At 38.9% G+C, this 24,095-nt stretch overlaps 2 protein-coding genes across 5 annotated transcripts; one reads left to right on the top strand and one right to left on the bottom strand.

Annotated features, from left to right (window-relative positions):
* Window positions 1-62: 62 nt before the first annotated feature.
* On the bottom strand, window positions 63-10,781 carry phf6 (PHD finger protein 6). Of its 2 annotated transcripts, none has more exons than XM_077531879.1 (11): window positions 10,661-10,781; window positions 6,120-6,280; window positions 4,859-4,960; window positions 4,652-4,785; window positions 4,514-4,560; window positions 3,725-3,879; window positions 3,499-3,642; window positions 1,887-1,991; window positions 1,664-1,797; window positions 1,372-1,508; window positions 63-1,123 (listed from the first exon to the last, which is right to left on the bottom strand). In XM_077531879.1, the coding sequence occupies exons 2-10, from the start codon at window positions 6,249-6,251 to the stop codon at window positions 1,379-1,381; spliced, it is 1,083 nt and encodes a 360-aa protein (XP_077388005.1). In that variant the 5' UTR covers window positions 6,252-6,280; window positions 10,661-10,781; the 3' UTR covers window positions 63-1,123; window positions 1,372-1,378. The 2 variants fall into 2 exon arrangements, with proteins under 2 accessions (XP_077388005.1, XP_077388004.1); XM_077531878.1 differs by lacking the exon at window positions 10,661-10,781 and adding an exon at window positions 7,902-8,066.
* Window positions 10,349-18,007, top strand: cab39l1 (calcium binding protein 39, like 1). Of its 3 annotated transcripts, none has more exons than XM_077531876.1 (9): window positions 10,349-10,700; window positions 11,089-11,228; window positions 11,312-11,476; window positions 11,635-11,753; window positions 13,689-13,857; window positions 13,950-14,009; window positions 14,085-14,150; window positions 14,233-14,376; window positions 14,827-18,007. In XM_077531876.1, the coding sequence occupies exons 2-9, from the start codon at window positions 11,112-11,114 to the stop codon at window positions 15,016-15,018; spliced, it is 1,032 nt and encodes a 343-aa protein (XP_077388002.1). In that variant the 5' UTR covers window positions 10,349-10,700; window positions 11,089-11,111; the 3' UTR covers window positions 15,019-18,007. The 3 variants fall into 3 exon arrangements, with proteins under 3 accessions (XP_077388002.1, XP_077388003.1, XP_077388001.1); XM_077531877.1 differs by lacking the exon at window positions 10,349-10,700 and adding an exon at window positions 10,719-10,931; XM_077531875.1 differs by lacking the exon at window positions 10,349-10,700 and having other exon boundaries at window positions 10,951-11,228.
* The last annotated feature ends 6,088 nt before the right edge of the window (window positions 18,008-24,095 follow it).

Below are 24,095 nucleotides of genomic sequence, written 5' to 3'. Positions count from 1 at the left end.
ATTTGAAATTAGAATAGAAAACTGCACAATTTAAGTGTTACAATGAATAATAAAAACAAATATGCAAAAAGAAATCTGTGCATTTACATGAATCAAATGCACAAATTAATTTATTGAAAATACTAAAAAGGCAGAATGAATGTTCCATGTGAGCAAGATAAGCTTCAGTCAGGTTCAAGAATGTAAAATTAAATTCACAAAGATACACAGTGACTTCATGATACTTTGGCTGGTGTGACATTCCTCTCTTGTTGCAAGCGGAACACCGAGTTACCAGCTATACGAGAAGTAAATCTTGCTTTTTTTTTTCTTTTTCTTTTTTTTTTAACACTCAAATAAGACCACATTTTTCAGTAAACATGTAAAATACAAAAACATTTTCTATTTCCAAAAATGATTGGATACATTTGTAGAGATACATGTAACATCACACCAAACAAAGTCAGGCCACAACTTTCCTGAAGAGCTGCTGCGTACTGACCTCTTTCGCGGCTAAACCGAAAAACAAGAATCCACCATCAAACGTGGACGAATGCAAGTGCATGCCAGTAAAACTTGGACTTGTGACCATCAGAAATCCACACATTCAAAATTACTCATGATGATTACACGGTAGCAAATGTATTACATATCAAGAAAGAAAGGCTAACATGAAGAGATTCTGAAAGATATGATTTAAAAAACAAAAAAAAACAAAAAAAAATGATAAACCTGCACAACTTGGTAGAGACTGGAGACAGATATTGCAGTAAGGGAAAAGGAAGAAATGGGTTCACGATGTGTAGTAGTAGTAGTAGTCTATGAGGTGACAATTATAACTTCAGTCTATCCAGCTCTTATTCATGACAGTAGCACAAATAGTTGAAGGTACGTCCATAACTCTTTGAGAAAGTTATCCTTTGGCTTTTCACAATTCTGCAGGAGTCCATGCTCTGTAGGTACCACCAGTGCGTGAAAAGCTCGTCTACTCTCAATGCAGTGCATCCATTTATTTTGGGAAGGTGAGGTGTTGAGAACAATTTATGGGGAAACTAAAAAGACCACAACGTTGAGAGTAGGTTGAGATTTTGTAGAAAATCGCATAGCTCTCCCACAAGTTTTGCTGTTTGCACTCCCATCGAACCTGCGAAATAGTAAATTCAACCAGGTTATTAATTAAAAACAAATTTTTAGATGTGCATTTGCAAAGCAGAAAGATGCAATACAAGAGTAGTTAGTTACACGTATTTACGGATTTTCCCAAAACATATCGATACCACTAACATTGATTTATTTTATCCTATCTTTTTATATACTTGTTCTCATGTGTATGAAACGCACGCCCATGTAAAATACAAACACATTTACAAAACATGGACATGAAATACTTACATTATAACTAGTTGCCATTCACTTGCATTGACGGTGTTCCTCCGTGGTCGATCGCTGCTCTTTCTCTACTGCGATTCTCTCGTTCTTCATCTTCCTCATCCCGCTCCTCATTGCCACTGTGGTTCTTGCAATATAGTCTGAAAAAAAAAAAAAAAAAAAGGAGGATTTGTAACTAACGGAACAATACGAATTCATACCCTACAAAAGATGTGGCTCAATAAAACACTGTAAAGAATGGACTGTGCAAGCATTTTACTAGACCATAAATAAGACTGGTCAGAGTGGTACTCACTTGTAAATTCCGCGTGCCATGTTCTCAATGTACTTTGCTTTGTCCTGCACCCCGCAGTGATAGTGGTAAGTCTTCACGCAAGCTTTGATCTCACATCCAATGGTCGCGCCCAGCTGGGTGCAAAGTGTGCATTTCTTCAAATACGACAAGACAACCGGAAATTGGCATTAGATGAGAACAGGGCACATTTCAGAGTAATTGATCAAGAGAAAAATCTTTTAACCATTCTTTTCCCCCTCTTAATCTCTTGGATTACGGTTTTCACATCAAAGTTCCCGAATTCGGCGCGCGATGTGGTGGTCAGCTGAACTGTCCCAGACGAAAAAAGCTGTCAATCAAGAACAGGAGATTCAAAATCACAGCACATTTGCAACACTTAAAGCATATAAGTATATAAAGAACAAAAGTGCAAATATCTCTGGCATCTTGTGCCGTAAATTATTTTTTTTAAACCAATTAAGTATCAAAATAAGAACATACCCTGGTGAACGCCATTATTCAGGTCACGTGTTCGTGATGAAGTATCCCGTGCGTAAAATGACAGCTGCCGTCATTCACTTGAAAGTGAGTTTGCTGACGTAACGGGCAAGAAAAAGACAGACAGTCTTCGATCCCCAATACTGCACCAATTCTGTTCAGAGTAAAATTCTCAACCAGGGCTCATGTCATTCCGTGTGGGGGGTGGCCTCTCCTAATGTGGGCTAAAGCGTGCTAAGCACACAACATGTAGCATGGCCTGGCAGAATAAAAGTCACCCGTTTGTTTCCCTTCCATGTTAGGGACCATCCACAACTTACATTTCCAGAGTGAACAATGTCAATGGTGACTTGACTGGTAATTTGAGCCTCTCTAATAGAGATAGACCGATAAGGTTTTTTCGGGCCCGATACCGATACCAATTATTAGTAGTGAAGGATGCCGATAACCGATATTTGGAGCCGATATTCATTTTCACTAAAAAGGGACATCAAAATTTGGAAAAAATACAAACTCTAGCTCTTATCTTTTTTTTTTTTTTTTTTTTAAAGCATATGTTTATTGAGCAACTTTTAGGGTTAGTAAAATATTTTTAAGGTTTTTTTTTTTCTACACGAAATAAAAGTCTTCCAAAATTTAAAAATATCCAAAGTATTAAATTTTTACTTATCTCAGTTTTAATTTCAACCAAAAACAGAAAGTGCAGAGAGTTCCCAGGGTCGACAAAAATGAAAATAAAAACTTTTTTAAAACATTTACATTCAAATTAGTTTCCTGAAGTTAACACTAAAAAAAAAAAAATGGATCTATTATCGGCCATATGATTCGTCAAAATGGCCGATGCCGATATTTCTCAAAATGCTAAATATCGGCGCCGATAATCGGCCCAGCCGATAATCGGTCTATCCCTCTCTAACACGCGACTTTCAGACATTCCTCAACTTCAACTTGCTCTGAGCCAGCCGGCTGAACGTGTCCTCCTTTCATCTTCACTTTCGGCTGGACACAAATGTTTGGAGAGTCCTTCGTGGCTGTACTGCTTTTGAACAAGTGCTACTTTGTTGTCGCTTGCAGCCATGTCATTCAATGTGTATTTTACGCACGCAATACGTCACAATGATCACGTGACTGTCCAAAATGGCCGATACTGTACTTAATGCAAAAACATTCATAAAAAGTACGATAAGATCATAATCGCTCAACATCAATTGACAATTTTTTTCAGGGAAGAGTTGAAATGAACCATTTGTTCGTTTTTCATAAGTCTTGTATTCCTTTAAGTTCATTGCAGCAACATGTCTGTCCCCCTTCTCCCTCTCGACACACATGCACACTCGCTCACACAGACCTTTACTTACCATGCATTTATAGTGAGCAGCCACTTTTTTGGAGTTATCGGTATGAAGCACGCCCCTCGTTTCATTTTCTTCATCACCTGCATGGCAAAAGCCACAGCGCTGGCCGCTATCACCCGGACTGGCCCGAAGAGGCGACCTTTCCCGCTGCAACGCACAGTAGGGCGACACCACTGAGAGGCCAAATTCAATCAGCCCACACTGGAAATGTCTTTGTGTGAAGTCTTACGTGTGAGGAAGTCTCCTCGTCTGCAGCCTGAGAGGAAGTGGAGCGCGTGTCTTCTGATTGGCCACGAAGCTTGGTTCGTCCTTTCTCAAACCTTCCTCTGCCCCTATTTTGCGGCGGCGAAGCGTCCGAGTCATTGGCCACACCTTCCTCCTCACCTGAAAACAAAACATCAGAGCGAAACCTTTAATTAAGAAAAACACTGAACGTTTTACCCATTTGAATGTTGTACAAGTGTGGGGAAAGGTACATGGATTAGAAATATTAACTCATTTGCTCTCAAAATATATGTTCTATTTTAAATGTATTACGTGTCCCAAAGACGTATTTATACGTTTTTGTTGTTTTTTTACGCTAGAGCATACAGAAGGCTTTGACACAGGCTCTCAACTACAGAGAACGGGGGAAAAAATGGTAGGAATTATAAAACCGGCCAGCAGGTGGCAGCAGAGTATAAGAGCTCAACCTGGGCCATGTTGAAAATAAGCTGTTTCCCCACAATTCTAAACAGATTTGTGAATAATGATGAAACTTAGCTACATTCTAATGCTAATTGCTGCAAAACGGAAACAGATAGAAATATACTTTTTATACTGATGAAAGAAGAGACTCTAATCTTTCATTTGGTAGGTTCCATGTTTTTATAGCAATAGAACACAATATCGTGGGGGCCTTGCAAAATCTGTCCAAATCCAGTAAAACAGCCGGGAGCGAATGGGGTTGCTTCAGTGAAAATGCCTGGGAGTGAATGAGTTAAATATAAAAATTCTATTACACTGTAGACAGACTTACCTTCAATGCCATCTCGAGAAGCATCTCGATGTTTGCGGCAGTAAACTCTACAATTGGGAGCAAATAGTAGTTCAATCGTTTCACGAAAAGATGCATTCTTCAAACGGTCTAATGGAGTCCAAAGGGAAAGTAACTTACAGATAAGTTCCTTGTGATGCATTCTCTTTAACCTGGGCTTTGTCCTTTACAGCGCAGTAATAGTGGTAAGTCCTCCGGCACGTGTTCACATCACAGCCAATAGTAGCACCCGGCCGGTGACATGACGAGCACATCTGTAGCGGTATGTGGAGCGCTCTCATTATTATTTTCAAAATTTAAAAAAAATAAATAAATAAAAAGACTCACCAGTTTGTTTCCTCTTTTGATTTCCTTCTTTACATCTTCAACAGAAAACCCTCCAATGTTTTCATTATCAGAGTGTGATGAGACCAGGGCAGAGGAGAAAAGCTAGGCCACAAACATGAAAAAAAAAAACATTATTTGCACTTGTATCCACCAGCTCCCAAGTTCATATCTTGTCAGTGACTTTATTAAAAACAACAAAAGGAAAAATAAAACAAAGACAACTTATTTGGACATATCACACTCTTAAAGTAAAGGCATACCATTATCAATCAATCTATCTATCTATCTATCACAAAAAAATCACAAAAAGTGCAAGATAACTAACCAGCAATCTAACCAGAGTAGACCATTAAAACAAATGCTTAACCACATTCTACACAAAACAAATGCGAAGACTAGAGATTTATTTATTTATTTAAAAGGAAAAAAATGACGCAATAACAAATTGGGCTTTGTCCAATGTTTAGTGAGTTTAGCTTTGTATAATTGTGTCATTAATTTGAGCATTTTTATCTTCATTACATCCAGAATACCTAACTTGTAGCTACTTTGTTAATTGGTGACTGGTTTATGTTCAAAGTGCAGCGCGGTGCAGAAAATTAATGTAAAACATATCGCTTCCTCCTCCACTTTTCACAATGAAATACATGACAAAAATGACTTAAGTACATTAATAAGGTGTACTCTCGACTTTAGTTTTTTGCTATTTTCTTACTACTGTAGGTGGTGTTATCTGCATGTGTGCACCACACTGCCCTTAGGATAGCACAGATGTAGCAACCATGTATGTGACACAACAACTTGGTCAACACTGAAGCAGCCCTACAATTTTCTTAAATGCCTGTTATGGGCATTAGCCATAAGCATGGTCCATCTTTTTTTTTTTTTTTTGGTTTTTAAGTTTTAAATCCCATCAGTAATGGTAGAATCAATATTGTAATTTATCATTTATATCCCGGGTCATAATCCACATAAGTATGAACCGTATATTTAAATCTCCACACTACGGTATAATATCTTTTACATTTACTAACATTCATATTCATCAAAAACATATTTACGAATCCAAGGTTAGAAAACATCTGTATATATAAATAAATAAATAAATAAATAAATAACATTTACACAGTGACTAAATAAATTACAAAAAAAAAAAAAAAAAAGATTCCCTCCGGTTTGAATTATGCAATAAGCCAAGTGAAGGTGAACTTACTTTCTGGATTCACATGCTACAAGTAAAAGACCACTGTGCTCTGCTCACCATGCACTTGTGGTGGGCTGCCACCTTCTGGCTGTCAGACACGAGCAGCTGCCCGCACTCCTTTTCCCGGCTGGTTCGACAAAAGGCGCATTTAGGCAAGCGAGCCGCAGCACCTTTCCTCTGCCCAGACATGATCTGGAGCGCTGAGAGCGGATGACTTCCTAATGAAAATCAAACAAAGGTAGTGAAAAAGACCAGCTTGATTAGACAGACGAAACACCTCATTATCAAAAGTAAAACTCCTTCAACCACAGTACGAGTGATGAACTGAAGCCAGGTGAAAAGAGTCAAACATGCAACTGGATATGGAAAAAAAACTAGAATATAAAAGGTGATGAAAAAATAAAATTAGAGCGTTGCATCCAAGACGCAGACTTGAGATGTCTGAGGTCCACATAGATGCTGAATCATCACTTCTTCCGTAACAGATGTAGCACATATGTGACATATAATTAAGTATGAATTCAACTTTTGTTAAATTACTAAACCAGAAAAACTGTTTTGTGTATAATGGCAGTGGTAGTTGATTCTATCGGCACAGCAGAGGCCTGTGGATGCAACACCAGTGGTCACTGTAAATGTAACTGTTTAATTAGGCAAAATCAGGACCAAACCAATTATATCTTCAATCATATACACAGTGTACATGAGGACCTGAGTACCTGCGCATATGCAATTCTGAAATGATGCAATACACTGCGCTGACACTAGCTTCTCAGTATTTTCTGTGCACTGCATATGTACCAAATCTGTTTTTTGCATCTATTCTGTCAGAAAAAATATGATTTCTATAGAAAATGGGCCATTTTAGAACAAGATATCTGTTGTGCTACACTTTAAAACCTTTTTCTTTTTTGTAAAGATTATGTTTTTTTTTTTTTTACTATATTAACATATTCATATTTAACAATATATTAATATTACACATTAATTGGGCACTTGTGTGGAAAAATAAAACCACTTCTGTCAACAAGGTTAAGCTCTAAATGTGTGCATTCTTTTCAGGCATGGTGTGTTTCAAACGCTGCTCAGCGGCCTCGATGGATGTAATAGACGGGAACATTTGAAGATGAGATTCAATATTAACGTCAAAATAAGTGTTTTATTATTTTTTCTTAAGACAAACAATGTACTGCGACGCCTAGAACGAGCCATTACTGCCATGATAGCAGAGCCACCATCGCCTCACTGCGGCGGCTACATCGGTGTGCGAACACAATATAAGCCCATGAAAACCATACTTAAATACGTCTTATTACAAAGTCAACTGTTCGCCAAACAATCCTCATAAATGAACATTTCAATATATCGCACAGGCGAACAATGTGAGGAATACGTTGCTGCTGCTCATGAAACGAGGAAACTCCCCCAGATTTCTTCCCACAAAGTTTTGAATTAAAGGGGGTGTGTATCTCCTTCTCCGACAAACTAGCTATAATGGTGATTTTTTTTGGAACTGGGGACGTTTTAACGCCTCGAAATGTTTCACAAGGCCCCAGTTTAAAAAAAAAAAGAAAAAAAAAGGCCAAGGTCTGAAAAGAGGACTTTTTGTTTCGGTGGTAGTGGGAAGCGGAAAAGCAGCGAATATTTCCCTTTAAATGAGGGATATAGTCATGACAGGCGCGGGTCTTTGCAAACCGCTTCGAAAGCAAAGAGCGCCATACGTGATGTATCCCTGAGAAGAGAGCAGCTTGGCTTGAGCGCCAGCACAACGGCCTCGATCCACAGCAGGCCACGGAGCACGCTGGCTGTTCTCGCAAGGCCGCGATACAAAAGTCTTACCTGCCAATTATTATCTTACGGCGCCAGGAGGTTAAAATAGGAAAGTGTGGCAAGTGGCGACTGAATTTTCGCCGTCCTTCACAAGTGATCGTGTGCTTCCCTCACTCAACTACGGTTAAGCTAGTTACCAAGGCCTTGCGCTCGCTACTTCCGGGTGTGAGTTTCAGAATAAAAGCGTGGGTGACGAGTTGCATTCTGGTGTCTGGAAATGTGAAAATGTGATTTGGCATACAACGCGGATGCAAGACACTTTATAGTTACAGTACCGTACGTGAAACCATAGTCACTGCGGGGAAGAATGTATTCATGTTGAAATCATAATCTTACACCAAGTTGGCGAACTTTAATGGGGAGTACCATACTGTGTATGCAGGTGCATTATGCAAAACTTCTAAATTATTTCAATAGTTGCTTCTAATTTATAAATATGTTTTAGCATTTCTCAACTTCTTGCAGCCTGAGTAAAGGTTTAATTTACAACTAGTTTGTTGCTCCAGTATGGTGCAACATGAAACATACAATGATAATAATAAAAATAAAATATAAATACACTAAGGAAAAACAATGGGCAATAGATATCAGGTGTAGGTGTGAATTTTTAAGCGATACATGTTTATTTCTAATTCATGAGTCTGAATATTCTGTTCATACAAGAGACTACAGTCCGCATTGACTGTAGCCTCCACGTCGCAGGTCCTGGAGATGTCAGGTCCAGCATGGCAGTTTACAGCCAACTTTCTATTGTGCTATTGTCTGTGCCTATCTCGGGCACTTGGCACCAGTGAACCACACATGTTGATGGAGGACATGTGAGGATGGACCTCAATGATGGCCGTGTAGAACTGCACCAACATAGCTGACAGTTTAAGTTTCCTCAGCTGCTGTAGGAAGAACATTCTCTGCTGGGGCTTTTAGATGAATGAGCTGATGGCCAGCCCCCATTTGACTTGAGGATTGTTGTGCCCAGGAAACAGAAGGAGTCTTTGGTGGAGATGGATGAGGCTGTAAGGGTAACCTGTGACCTTCCTGAAATCCATCTTCATCTAGTTTTCTGGGTGTACACACAAACCTGTATTCCTCCTTCCTTGTATGGCAGTCTCATCACCTGAGGGTGGCGTTGACCGAAAACTTGATCAGTTTTACGAACTGACGGCTGGAAGTGCAGAGACGAGCCAGGGGGAAAGTATACACAGCCCTGAGCTGAGGAATTCTGGTACTGATGGTCCTTGTGTTTGAGATAGTCTTCCTTGAAGCAGGCTGGCACACGGCATGACTCCAGTAAATGTCAGTGAAGAAAGGAGCCAGCTTATTCGCACAGTATCTTAGTGTATAACGGGGAACCGTCCAAACCGGGGATTTGGTTAAGGGTGCAGCCGTAAACGTTTTGCACACATCCTTCTCGTGGATTGAAAGGGCATAAACAAGTGCGGGAGGGTTCATACTTCATAATAATAAATAAATCCAGACATGACAATGTATGCGTAAAAAGAAATATTTTCTGCAGTATTTAGATCAGTAAGGTTTACCTTAATTATTCCATGGCTTTTCACAACATAATACTAATAATAATAATAATAATAATTAGGGATGGGCGAGTACCGATACCAGGTATCGGTATCGGGCCGATAGCAGCCTTTTTTCAAGTACTCGAGTACTCGTGACGCAGACGAGTACAAGCGACCGATGGCAGAGTTGGAAGACGTTAAGTGAGTCCTCCTTGCCTGTAACTGGCGCTAGCTTGCAGCAGTTTTTCACCAAAACTTCACCGGTTTGGAAATACTTCAAAATTGTGAATCTTAAACTAAAAGAGCATTTTTGTGTTTTATTTTGAGCGTTAAGACTATTGAAGAGTGACTGTGCTGTTTTTTTTGGTCAAAATTAAAGGAAATATATTTGTTTTAAAATATCTTTTAGTGATTTTTTTTTTTTTATTTGTCAAAATGTACTACTGGTATCGGCAGTTGGTATCGGTATCGGTGAGCACTGAGGGTCTGAGTATCGGTATCGGTCTGAAAAAAAGTGGTATCGAACATCCCTAGTAAAAAGCAGTATTTTCTGCAGTATTCAGATCAGTAAGGTTTACCTTAATTATTCCCTGGCTTTTCACTACATAATAATAATAATAATAATAATAATAATAATAATAATAATAATAATAATAATAATAATATCGAAAACTTAATAGAAATAAAAATATGCAGTACTGTACAGGGTCGCAAACCACTCCCACTACAGCTGTTAAGTACTCTTTCAACCAGATAAGTGGATTTAGATGTACTTAATCTCCATTATAGCACATTACCATTAAATTAGTAATGAATTCACCCGCCCAAACAAGACGAATTAATTCATAAAACAAACATTGGCAAAGACGGGGCGGTTCCAGAAGTGTGTCGTACTCTTAACACGATTGGCTAAAATCGACGTCAGTCATTGAATGGGGCAAAACATGCCCCCCGGCAAGAGGAGAGGGGGAGAGAGGACGAGAGTTTCAACTGCACACTAGACAACAGGGAAATGAAGTTGTCAGTCACGCCAGCCATCTCCTTTCAACTAGGCAGCTAGCTAGATAGGTGACAGCCGGTCAAAAGTTGCGAGCTTTACAGTACCGCTACGATGGCAGTCCAGCAGAGAATATTGTAGCCGCATTTTGCAACCAGTCGAGCATATAAAGCGACCGATCTGTGATAAGGTTACATTTAAACGCAAACTAACGGTGAAAAAAAAGGAAAGTAAGAACTGCTAGCTTACTAGCTAACCTTTAGCCACCAGGTTTCCTCCAACTTTCGCATTTGGTTGGTAAGTTTTGACACTTGAGGCTCTTTAATCCGTATTGGTATGTTGGTCGTCGTGTTCACTCTCCGCGTAGTATCGGAGATTGCTCGTTTTTTTTTTGCCAGTAGGTCACAAGCTAGCTAAACTTTTAGTGACGAACATTGATGTACTTCTGACGTTTGAGTCGACACCGGCGACAACTGTTTTAACTTCAAAGCAAAGTTGCCAGAGGAAGTTGATGTCGTCGCTTGCTAGGTGTGTTGATCTGGTCTGGTCATAGTTTGTTAGTCATTGTCGACTTACCGCTAAAATCAACTAACCTTACTGTCGCCGTGGCCTTATTTCCTCAGGTGTGCGTTTTGCAACCATTTCCTGATGCTCATCACAGTTGTACGTATTTCTTTTATGGCAGGGCTTGGATCATCTCATTCAGTCATGCCTTTTCCTTTCGGAAAGTCACAGAAGAGTCCAGCAGAAATTGTGAGGAGTTTGAAGGAGAATGTGGCATACATGGAAAAGCTGGACGCTGGGGAAAGTAAAAAGTGTGAAAAGGTGATATAGTTGGGGAAATGAAAACATTTAAATTGCTTTGACTTGAAAATGAACGTCCCTTAATTTAACTGTGTACTTCTCAGGTGGCAGAGGAAGCTTCAAAAAATCTAGCTTCCCTGAAGGAGGTACTTTGTGGGACAGGTGATAAGGAGCCTCAGACGGAGGCGGTGGCTCAGCTTGCACAGGAGCTGTACAACACCAACCTTCTCATTTCACTCATTGCTAATTTGCAAAGGATTGACTTTGAGGTAGGGAAACATGCACCCCATTGCTTCACTGTATCCTCACAAAGTATTGTTTTGTGAGCGACAAATCATAAATGCCAACAGCAAAATGCTTTTTTTTTATGTAGGCTATCTTGACTAAGCTCTTAAACGAAGTTATTATTATTATTATTTTTACACAGGGGAAGAAGGATGTGGTTCATCTGTTCAGTAATATCGTGAGACGGCAGATTGGCACACGCACTCCGACGGTAGAATACATCTCTACACACCAACAGATTCTCTTCATGCTTTTAAAAGGGTAAGTCCCTCTTGTTTGATTCACATCAGAAACAAGAGTAGTTTAGACTAGACTAGAGAGAGAGAGAGAGACCGATAATCGGCGCCCATTTGGGGTATTTTGACTAATATCGGTATTGGCCTTTTTTTTAAATCTGATGGCTGATATAAGGTACATCTAAAACCATTTTAATCTCAGGGAACTATTTATTTAAATTTTCATTTAACTTTATAAGAGATGCTACTGACCCTGGTTAACCTGCTAAACCATTTGTTTTTGTTCGACAATAAAACAAACAGGTTAAAGTTTGATTTCAGGTATTTTTCAATTTGGGGAAAAAAATATTTACTGTAGAAAAGTGGAGAGATATGGTATTTACTTGTTTAAGTTTCCATCTAACTTTTTAAGACTTACTGATAAACTTGGGAGCGCTCTGAACGTTTTGTTAGAAATTTAAAAGTATGTCAACTGTTTAAGATAAAAACAATCAAACAAAAAAAACACGTCATTTTGAAAAGTCTGAAAAATTGTTCAATAGACATGCTTTCAAACATTACAACAGAGTCAAGATTGGCATTTGTATTTAAAAAAAAAAAAGACGCCAATACTCCCTCCTTTTTACTGAAAATTAATATTGGGTTCAAATATCAATTATCGGCCTCCTTGACTACTAATAATCAACTTCAGTATTGGCCCTGAAAAAAAAACATATCAGTCTATCTCTAGTTTAGCCATTTATAGTCACACCATGAGGCTTTTTCTGACGCGATGACTTGCCTTGCAAATTTTTAAGCCAGCCAGAATATGTTCCAACAACTGCCAGAGTGCGAGCTTGAACTTGTTGCGTTTACTTGTGCGTTTGACATGCAAATGAAAAGAATGATTGTCAAATGCCAGTTTTATAGCTGTCTATCTTAATTGTAAAAACGGTTGTGTATTGTGGATTTGCAATGTATATTGTTAGTCAGCTGAGGCTGCTGTCTTTGTATGACCTAGATCAAATAATGCGGTATATAAAGACTGTCCTGCAATAATGCCTCCCTCCCGGAAGGGTTTATTTACTTTCAAAGTCACGTTGCATGCCACAATTTTTAGTTAGAATTTATTTATAGTGGAGTCTTGATGGAAGTTGACCTCTCATTTAAAATAAAACATTATTAATTATAGAGGCAACATTTAAGTAACAATCTTAAATAGGTGTGAGTGATGAATACATTTTATTGATTAACTTAAATTTATTACATTTTTCAAATACAATTATCTAAGCAGCTTCTGTCGTTCAAAGATTGCCGGGGAAACGGAAGCAAAAGAAATTCTTTAAAATGTGTTGAATAAGGTCATTTTCCTTTTCATTAAGCTTTATCAAAGAGGAGAACAGTTGTGTTTTTTATTAACCCTTGCCGTCAATTGCAAAATTGTATTCAATCGACGTGCTGTGTATCCATCCATCTTGTGTACCGCTCATCCATCTTCAAAGAATAAAAACAAAGGGATGGTTACTTCATGCACTTGCAGATGACTCACAATGTACTTTGGAAGAGTGCATTCTGTTCTTGTTTTGATATTTTTGTTCAACTTTTTTTTTTTTTTTTTTTTTTTTTTTTGCTTACTCATATTTTATTGCCCACCCAGGACAGGCACACGTGTAGCATTTTATGATCATCATTCTTCCTCCCTGGCATAGTAGAATCCCAAATACGCCGAAGAATGTGCAAAACACAAGTTAAAATAATCCTTAAATATTCATGGTGCAGAAGAGTTGATGAAGTTTACGAGGTATGTTGACATCCAGTCAGCGGTTCGACTTTTTGGGGTTTTGTGAGAATTTACTGTAGAGCGGAATTATGCACATTGCACATTATTGCTTTGATTGACAGAATAATTAAGGCTATTGCAGGTCTGACCTTGTGCAGATGTAAATGAATAAACCTGACTTGTATGTGTGCATCTGTACAGATATGAGAGTGCAGAAGTGGCTCTGAATTGCGGAATGATGCTGCGAGAATGTCTACGCCATGAGCCCTTAGCTAGGACGATACTCTTCTCCGAAGAGTTCTACTGTTTCTTCCGATATGTGGAGCTCTCCACTTTCGACATCGCGTCAGATGCCTTTGCATCATTCAAGGTAATGCTACGACAGTTTTTTTTTTTTTTTTAAATCCTGTCTGTTCAGCATTGTATTGCAGTTCTTCTCACCGCTTTATTTTCCCCTGGCAGGACCTTCTCACAAGGCATAAGCTAATGTGCGCTGACTTCCTGGAGAACAATTATGACCCGGTAAATGCTCAAATTTCCTCCACAGAAATAACGTTGTGACTTGATCTAATATTCACTTTTAAAAATGTCTACAAGGTGTTTACAGAATACGAGAAGCTCCTGCACTCTGACAATTACGTCACCAAACGACAGTCTTTAAAGGTACCGCCTTCACAGCTGTAACGCGAATCGAAGCCGTGTCAATATTTGCCGCCGACAATCACGATTGGAAACACATTTTCAGCTCCTGGGCGAACTTTTGCTGGATAGACACAACTTCACAGTGATGACAAAGTACATCAGCCGAGCAGAGAACTTGAAGCTGATGATGAACATGCTAAGAGATAACAGCCGCAACATCCAGTTTGAAGCATTCCATGTTTTTAAGGTGAGCGGAACTTCTTTTCTTTTTCTACTTGGATTCTCTGGTTGGTATTTTTTTCCTGATGCCGTAGCTAGCTAGCTAGCTAGCTAGCTATGCTAGCTAGCTAACTAGCTAGCTATCTATCGCATCTGTCTGTCTGCACTTGCTAGCTGCAGATTTGAAAGGGGCTGTGTCACGTGACAGATTTGCAGACATGATTTTACAAAATCATATTTGTCTCGCCTTTGTTCATGACGTCCATGGATTTTAGTTCAGTTTTTATTAAGTGAAGCACATTTCCGTCTCATCTTTGTTAGTCGATGAAACTGCATGCTGATTTAGTCCCATTTATTGATTATTAATGAGGGTTTTAGTCCAGTCCAGTTTTTGCCTGGTGAAAAATGTGTGTTGAGGAAAATGTTTTTGTTTAGTTTTCGTGAACAAAACGAACACTACCTTGTTTGGATGTCGCAGGTGTTTGTTGCAAACCCCAACAAGACTCAGCCAGTGCTGGACATCCTGCTGAAGAACCAAAGCAAGCTGGTGGAGTTCCTGAGCCACTTCCAGACGGACCGGTGCGAGGATGAGCAGTTTTGCGACGAGAAAAACTATCTGGTCAAGCAGATCCGGGACCTGAAGAAGCCCGCAGCCCTTGAGGAAGCTTGAGGCCGCGAGGGATAGAGTGCTCCAAAAGTGGTAGATGCAGTAGTGGCGGCCGGCGTCTTAAGACATGCTTCGTTAAGGTTTAGCGTTCATTACACAATATAGGAAGAACATAAAGGTGACCTCTGCCTGCTTTTTAGTTTGGATGGCGTTTCCGTACAGCAACCCGAGTGGGCCAAGAACTCTTATATAAACCGTAGTGCTTCTGATGTGTTGAAATGTTCATTCTTGTACTGTTACTCTGACACGTTTTTGCCAGCACAAACCTTAGAATGACAACATCACTCTATTGGCAGTAAGATAATGACAGAAACTGTTCACTGAAAAAACCGAGGAGGGCGTTTGATTTTTCCAATATGATCTCATCCGACCCCTCTCGTGACAGATCTGATTCATTGCCTTGTTGTTCAGTTTCTCTTCCATCGGACTATTTAAACAAGTGTCGAAACGCAGCTTTGGCATATGTGGCTCATATAAATAACCACGTTTGCTCATTGCCATTCCTGGTGCCTAATATGTCATTTTTTTAGGCCTTTATTTGCATTTTTGCACCCACAGAGGTTAGCGGCAAAATGACCAATGCGTTTGCAAGCACAGCGAGAGAAAATCAAAACGGCTGAGGAATTAATTGATTGTGAGGTGGTTTTAGCCGGCTCGCATGTCTGAAATAGAAACGAGGCATCAGATAGTGCTGCGGGGTAGCAGCCATCAACACAATGTATCAATTGATCTCACTGGGAGGACCCGGTTCCAACCTCACATTGTCATGTAGCGGTACATTGTATTAGCGCCACACTAGAAAGAAAAAAGAAAAAAAAAGATGTTAGAATAAAGCCATATTCTGAGAATACAGTTGGACATATTTTCTGAATAAATTAAAAATCTTACTTGTTAGAATTTTAAAAATGGAATGTCATTATTATTACATTTAAAGGCCCAGTATGCAGGTTTCACTCAGGAAAATGCACTTTTTAAATACAGGATGTACACACTTTAACTTTCTCAGTCTAAACATCTGGGTTTATGTTAATCTTTGGTGGTGATTTTGTCATAACACGCCAATCCCACCCCCCCACCCGCGCTCTGTGATTGGCTGGAGGAGTGTAATCACTGTCTCTCCACAGAAACGGCCCGTTGTTTACAAAACAAACACAAAATGGCAAAATACAGGCTGGCGGTGTGGGGGTTTAGGACAAAATCACCTCCACATGTTAAGAAAAGCCCAGATCTGTAAATTGAGTAGTTTGCTTGTTTAAATCCTGTATTTAAAAGGTACCTTTTCCTGAGTGAAACCGGCAGACTGCACCTTTAAGTGCTAGTTTTAATGAGTTTTAAAAAGTATTCTACAATATCGTGCCACATCAATGATCTCGCCATTAGGATCATTTTGTTCAATCAACTCAAAATGTTATGACAAAAATGTGACTTGTAATAACATGTCAGGTTTCCAGCTTCTGACCTGAGACCGATGCACTTTCCTTTAAGGGAATTTTGACGTGGAACTCTTTCAAATTACAGGGGTTTTTTTTTTCCCTTCAATATTCCAACTTTATTCTTATAGCATTCCAACATAAATCTCATTACATTTTCTCGTAGATTACCGATGTATTCCCCCCAAGTGTGGCCCTAATACTCTTCCTATATCCTCTTTCAAACAATGATTAACAAAATGACTTCTCAGGCATGACTGATCGCGGGAGGAGGTGGAAAGTTAAGATAACGTTAATCCGCTGCTACTGCGACGGTGCACGACAAGTATTTATGTACACACAATAGTTATACCAAAGTCTGTTTTCTCCATCAGTTAACGTTAAGATGTCATTTTCAAAAAAAGGCTTGCCTTGTTGTATAAACTTTACTTAATTCAGAAAAAAAAAAAAAAAAAAAAGACTTCAGTAAATTTAATATAAAATCATGTTTTGTTTGAAATATTTAACTTTGATTATTTGGCTATTTCTACAACACAAAATGTTGACAGGGTCAGATGTTTTTGTGATATATGTTTTTGTTTTTTTTTTAAATATATGATTATAATAATGCATTTGTTCCACTGCGGTGCACTTTTGAAGCATCATTTAATCAAGAGGGATTATGTTACGATAATAAGTGGTGAATATTCATTTCGTTTGGTGTATCTGCTTTACTTCAGCCATTGGGACGAAAATGTTAAATTTCAGGATGAACTTTGTGCGCACAGTCCTACCTATACCTCAAAGATTTCAAATTCCTTTCTTTCTTTTTTTCCTTGACATTTCAATTCGAGTGGTTTGTATGCATGCATGCATTATGTGATCTGATCTCTATACGTGGTCAAACTTGAACAGGGTTTTTTCTTTGTGGAAAACATTTGGAAACTATTTCATTGGGTGGCGCCACATGCATGTTACTTCATAATGAATTACAATGTGGGACCTTAGAGTGAACGATGCCTTATTTTACGATGTTCAATGGATTGTAGCGGTCATGTTCATTTCAATAAGTCTACATTTTTAAACCAAAGCTTTTGTAATAGGAGGACATACACAGTTATGTTATATTGAATTGAATCTAATATATATTGTTCATAATTATTAGTTCAATATTCTCCTTTGCTGTCAATGTTAAACAATACAATATACGCAATTGTTACAAAAGTATCTCGCTCTCTCTGTTATACAGCTACTTTACTTAGCGGGAGCTCCACGTATTATTTGGCACCATGTTGCTAGAAAGCATTTCATGTTTATAGAATCCTACCTCCAGTTGTGACTATAGACAGTAAATCACTGGCAAGATAATGACATTAAAAGTCTCTCATTTGTAGACTGTATAGAGCAAAACACATAATATAGCCTTACAATTAGGGATTTGACTGTGTATTTCCTTATTCTGGTCGCTTTTGATGCCTTCCCCTCGATTTAATCATGAGCTGACTTTGGGTGGCGTTTGCTGTACATACATTCATGAGGAGAAGTGTGAAAGCATTCAATTGAAATAAACTTTGGCAATTTAACTGCATGTGATCTGCAGATTGTTTCACATTCACAAAAGTCATATGCTTGCAACAACAAACACAGTTACTGTGCATTCATTTTTGACACAATAAATGCATGGCTTTTTAATGTTCAGTATCACGTGACACAAATAGGAATGACCCCCCCCCCCCCCCCCAAATCTGAGACCACTACGAGTACTCATCTTTTGATTAGCCAATGGATACCACTAGTACTTTTGATAAAAGAAATGCATATTAATCCCAATATAGCATTTTCCTTAAATTTGCATGAAATTAATGGCAGATTTCTAGTTCCTGGTTGTAAAACGGCCACAAGAGGACAGCCCGCAGGCGATACCGGTTCGTGCCGTCACAAGAACACAAGAACTTGAAATAAGGTCAGGTATCCGCCGGATAACAGGCTCACCCAACTCGAGACATACTAAACCTATAGAATTATTAACATTTTGACTGTCTATAGGTGGACAGTTACGATAGGAGCCCGGTTTCACAAGTGTACACCAGTTGCCATGATTCAATATATATTCAAGGAAATCCATCTTGTATTGGTTGCAAATTTTGTTGGACACTTTACAGAGATCAGTCCACACCTGTGTGATATTAAAAAAAAAAGAAGAAAAGACCAATCTAAGGTGTTTAAAATGGCTTTCGCGCTCTCTGATGATGCAATATTAATGATGGAACAAACATACCGTTTTTGGGGGGCCTCCTGAAAAGTGATCATTTTGTAAATAAACGATTCCGCCTGACGCCAGTTAAAAGATTATATCTAATGCCGAACGCACTATATTTTGGCCTAACTTGGTAAATTTCATTCTATTTGGATTCTTGAGTTAACCTAACATTTATGACTAGATTTACCAATGATTTAGCAATTATTTCCCATTTTTCATGCAGCCTAAATCAACCGTTCTGTCTGTCAGTGAGCATTTGCATCAATTGTCCTGCTTGTTTACCCAATATAGCCTATTTACTTCAGTTCAAGAAGCAACCTCCACATTCCAGTTTTCCAGGAGGTAACCAACATAAAGACTGTTATTGTCTCTTATCTCTGAGCACATTTTTATTATGAATACTTATTTGCCTCCAACTGACTGAATACTTGACGTTTTATTTGTGTGGGCCCACAAGAAAAGTTCTTAATTATTTAACCACGCTCGCATTCATGCAATGCAACAACTTGGTGTGTCTGCAGGTTAATTCAACAAACACATAATAATGAATAATTAGCGCAAATGCCATAATCATTGATAAATACATAAATATGGGCGTCTGGCGTTGCCATAAGCTACGTCGTTTCCACGTTGCACAAGCAGGGAACATACAGGATGGGAAATGGGAATGTAGGTCAAAGTTCGACCCGGGAAGAAGACATGTTAGGCAACGCTGGTTCCCACAATACGGGTGGCGGGGGAAGGGGCTTGCAGCGAGCTGCTAACGGCTCGTGGAGGGACAAGAAATAGTAATAATGATGGACACGTTTTTTTTTTTTTGTGCAAATGAGGCGGGCTCCTGCAGACGGAGCAGAAGGGTATGTTATGTGGGGGGCAGGGTTTACAAGGGTTAGAGGTCACAAACCTCTCTTAACCAACACAGATCAATGTAGCCACATTGGCGGAATAAAGCTACATTTTTGTTGGGTATTCATATAAAATGCTCTTTATCGCCGCACATTTGTTTTGAAGTGGTCTTTTTTTTGGTGGGCATTTACGCCCACAAAGATTTACGTCGCCGGCGAGTCCACCCCGCCCCCAACAAACTGGAAAAACTACTAGAAGATGCGCTCACGATTTCATGCATGACAAAACGTTTTGTTTGTGCCAAAAAGGATGCAACATCTGCGGCCAAGGGTGAGTGGAGTGGACTCGCTAGTAGTTACTCTGCACGATGGACCAAGCTTGCCTTCTTTACTTTTCAACACTCAATCAACTCAAGGTAGGCTTGCTCTTTCATTCGCACCCGCGTCCCATTCATTGGAGCGGCTTCGTGCCGTCAGGGCAGGCAAGCTCGGCAATGGCTGACCAACGCTGAAATTAAACCATTTGGCTTATTCTTCTATTTATTTTTCATTATTTCTTTCGTTTCAGAAAGCCACACTACCTTTAAAGGTTTGAAAGTGACATTTGGTGATTTTCATAGCTCAATTCAAAATGAGTCTACTTTTTTTTTTTTTTCTGACTTGGATAGGCACAAATGCTGCAAAATATATTCTCATGAAAGCACATCGCTGCTGTTAACTGTACTTTTACGCGACCATGCAAACCATGTGTTCGCGCATGCGTAGTCAATTTCCCAGTAGAAAATGCATTTATGCCATTAGGTCGTAGATGCTGCCACTGTCGTCATTCATAGATCGCCTACAACCACTTTGTCATTAAAATAATACGATTGCGTTCATGTTTTACAGAAAACAACCATGTACTATTTGCAACTTTCTTTATGGGAATCATGTGTTGAAGTCTTTGTACATTAAGTTCAGAATGTTTGCGTTATCTTGTTAGGCTTCTAGATGCAGTGTACGTTGGTTCTGTAATCAAATAAACTCGGATGTGATTGTGAATTATTATTTTTTTTAATTAATTGAGCGTCGATACGCTGATCACGAGGTGCAGTTGGCGCCCCTTTGTTAAAAAGCACAATCTCCGAGGTCCAACTTGTTTTTCCGTCTCTCGACTAAGTTGTTGTTGTTGCTGCGGTTTAGGACAAGCCTTTTACAGTTATTAAGTTAATAATGTCGTGTTCAACAGTGGCACCACGTGGGCCTCCTTGTGACTCATATGCTACAGTAGAAGTCGTTTCAGGAATGTATTAATGCAGTAGTGCTTCAATTTTCCACATTTTATGCTACAGCATCATTCCAAAGTAGAATAAAGTTATTTCCACCCATAATAATAAGAAAGTGTTAAATGTTGCATGTTTGTTAATGGCAAGTAATAAATATTAGGGATGTAACGTTACCCAAACAGCACGATACGATATCACGATATGAAGGTCATGATACAATAATTATCACGATATTATGGGGAGGTTGGCTATACGAAAAAACTCACAATATTGGTAAAAAAAAATAAATTAGCTCAAACTAAAAAATATTGAGGCACTTGCTAATGCAAGCAAAAATTGAGTTCCTTCACATATTGACTCGTTTCACAAGGATATTACGTTCCCCTTCATCTGACCATTCGTGTGGATTTTAAACATAGAAGGGCTAAAACATGCCTTGTGAAAATTAAATTGCACTTTAAAAAAAAACTAGCCACAAGAGGGTGCTAGAACTGCACAAATGGAAATCAACCTGACATTTTAAACAGATGTGCTGCTTTTAATATTGTGACGTGACGCCGACGATATATTGTGGCAGTTTTAATGTCACGATATTGCCATTATCGTTACATCCCTAATAAATATGCAGTTTTTCAATGTGCTCCAGTAATATTTTTGTAATTAGCACAAAGTGGAAATGTAATATTGACAGTGACAGAATAACATAGTTTACAAGGCACCTAATATGTGTAGTGAATGAATTGATGTAGATCAATTTGACATTAAAATTTGAAATTAAAGACATTTGAACAGTATTATCAATCAATCAAATGCACCAAATAAATAATTGTGAAAAATGCCGTAAACACTAATGATCAAATGCACCAATTAGGCTCCCTGATTTGTACAGGTGTGCTTTCTTGGATGCCCACTTAAGCATTTCAAAAATGGGCCCGAGTCTTTTGAACATGTTTTCTTTATGCGACGCAATCAACTGTTTTTATTCCCTTTTTTTCCAGATCGGACATTAATCTTGCCAGCAAAAGAACAACACATCAGTCTCTCCTCGCCACGTACAACAAGCTTGCTTGACCCTGCGACTCTCCAGCTAAGGTGCATCTAGTGTAGTATCGTGAAATACGTGATTATCTACTGCCCTAGTTGCTCCTTCTGGCTGGAGAGCGTTTTTCATGCTCACTTTCCGAGACGTTCTTCTGCGAGCGAGACGTGGGAGGGGGCGTGCCTCGCTTTGACACCGTTAATTAATAAACATCTGTCGGGTAACTGCCATCATAAATAGCGTGCCGTTTATCGCTTGAAAAGAAAGTGCTCGTGTGTTTTGTACTGGTGAACAAATCGTACTTTAAGGTCGCAATGTGAGCAATCAATGGCCCGGATATAATCGGGTGTCGGATTATATTGCAGCGGTACATCCACATGCTATGCTAACATGCTAACTGAGGTTTAGTGATGTGCGTTGTCACATGACACCATGCAGGACATCAATTTGAACTTTGAACTATGTTGTTGTTTTTTTTTCTTCACTCCAAGCGGTTTTTGGTGAAACTTAACGAACTCGCCGTGCTTTGAGTTGACTCGAGGTATTCGACTTGTAGATGACACATAAAATCTGTTCATTTGTAACATCTCTTTGCCAGTCTTCAGTCACCGACTTGGCTGTTCCAAAGTGCTCACAGTGCAGGTAGTGTACACGTCACCTACTGCAGTTTGTGCACTTCAGGTGTTGCCAGTCACTTGGCCTTCCACCATTGCATCGACGACAGACGGCAATCGTGTGGATTTATGGGCTGACGGCGAGTTTTGTTGGTTTGCGTCCAGCTTCTTGTTGCTTTCTGCTGTGCAAATCCATGCAAAACTCTCCGTTTGTCACCCAAAACGCACGGAAGACGTCCCAAGATACTTGAAGTTGCAAATATCGTTCACAATGACAAAGCCGATCAATTTTATCCCCTCTGTTGCAACTTTATGGGAGACTTTAACACCGCTGCTTTTGTCTTGCGGTTTTCAGGCGGATGACCTCGCAATTCCAACACCTTCGTAAATAAAAGGAATTGCACAGTATCCATCTGGAATCCGCCAGATGATTAGCTCATCTGAGTTTATGGTTTATAGGGCTTCTTTTTTTTTTTTTTTTTTAATATTGCAGTTTGGTGTCCTTTTTGTAGTTCTGTCATCCACTACTCGTTTCCACTTATGACCTAACCTTTTTTTTTTTTTAGTAAAAATGATCTGCACTAGCCCAACTAGTAGCCCAATGGTTCACATTAGTAGCCTTCTGGACCCGATAGTAGCACCAAAATGCTCGCAAATTTTGCCTCTATTATTCTATATATGTAGTTGTTGTCCTACCATTTTGGAGGACAATGACCTTAAACTGGGTATTGAATACATCACAAAATGTCGGACTCGAGTACTGCTGTCCGAATTTGGCCGGCCATGTCATTTTATGTGGCCCACCAAAGTTGCATGTGTTGTCTAGATTCATGTTGTTCATTTTTTAAAGTTTGTTATTCTATGCCTGATTTTTACTCCCTGTTTGCAGCAAATCAGCAATGCTTGTTTTAAAGTGATCTGTAAATAAAGTGGAGTTAAAAAAAATAAAACGGCATATATATATTTTTTTGTAATTTTGTATTTATTTATTTTTTTAATAAAAACTTTTTACAAGCTCTCCCCTCTACCAAATCCATTAACATAATTTGACCTCCAGTATTTATATTTGTTTGTCACAATATTCTGTGACTTGTGATTTTGAAATATATATTTATATTTTAAAATAATAAAAAGCATTTCCTGTGCAGAGGCAATTAATTATTAGGTGATTGCTTTTGTTTTAACATCACCTGCTAAAGAAAAAAATATAACTATAAAGTGGCCTGCGACTGAAATCAATTTGATGCCCCTGGAATAACCATAACCATTGTGAGTCTATTTTCTGCATTTTTTTTTAAAAGTGTAGTTGTCATGCAAGTCGAACGCTAGATGGCGCCATTTTCAACATAATTGGCGCCAAGTGGGAGCTTGCGGAAATGAAAGCCAGCCAACACAAGTCTTATTTTGGCATTCAAAATTAAAAGTGAACTTGAGAGATGAGAGAACTATTGAATACAACAGTTGAATAAATGAACCATGTTTGTCTCTGTTGTGAATATTGCATCACAAAAAAAAAAACAAAAAAAAAATACACGGCTCCCGTTGTTGCATCCAGTAATATTCTCACAACCGCAGTAATCATCCTCGTGCATCGGTTCACATCACTGCTGCTGTCTTGTGCAAGCACTTAAAGAGGACCTCAATATGC

This window comes from Festucalex cinctus, chromosome 9, assembly GCF_051991245.1.
Source record: "Festucalex cinctus isolate MCC-2025b chromosome 9, RoL_Fcin_1.0, whole genome shotgun sequence".
Classification (NCBI taxonomy): domain Eukaryota; kingdom Metazoa; phylum Chordata; class Actinopteri; order Syngnathiformes; family Syngnathidae; genus Festucalex; species Festucalex cinctus.
This window is presented reverse-complemented; position numbering and strand designations above follow the sequence as displayed.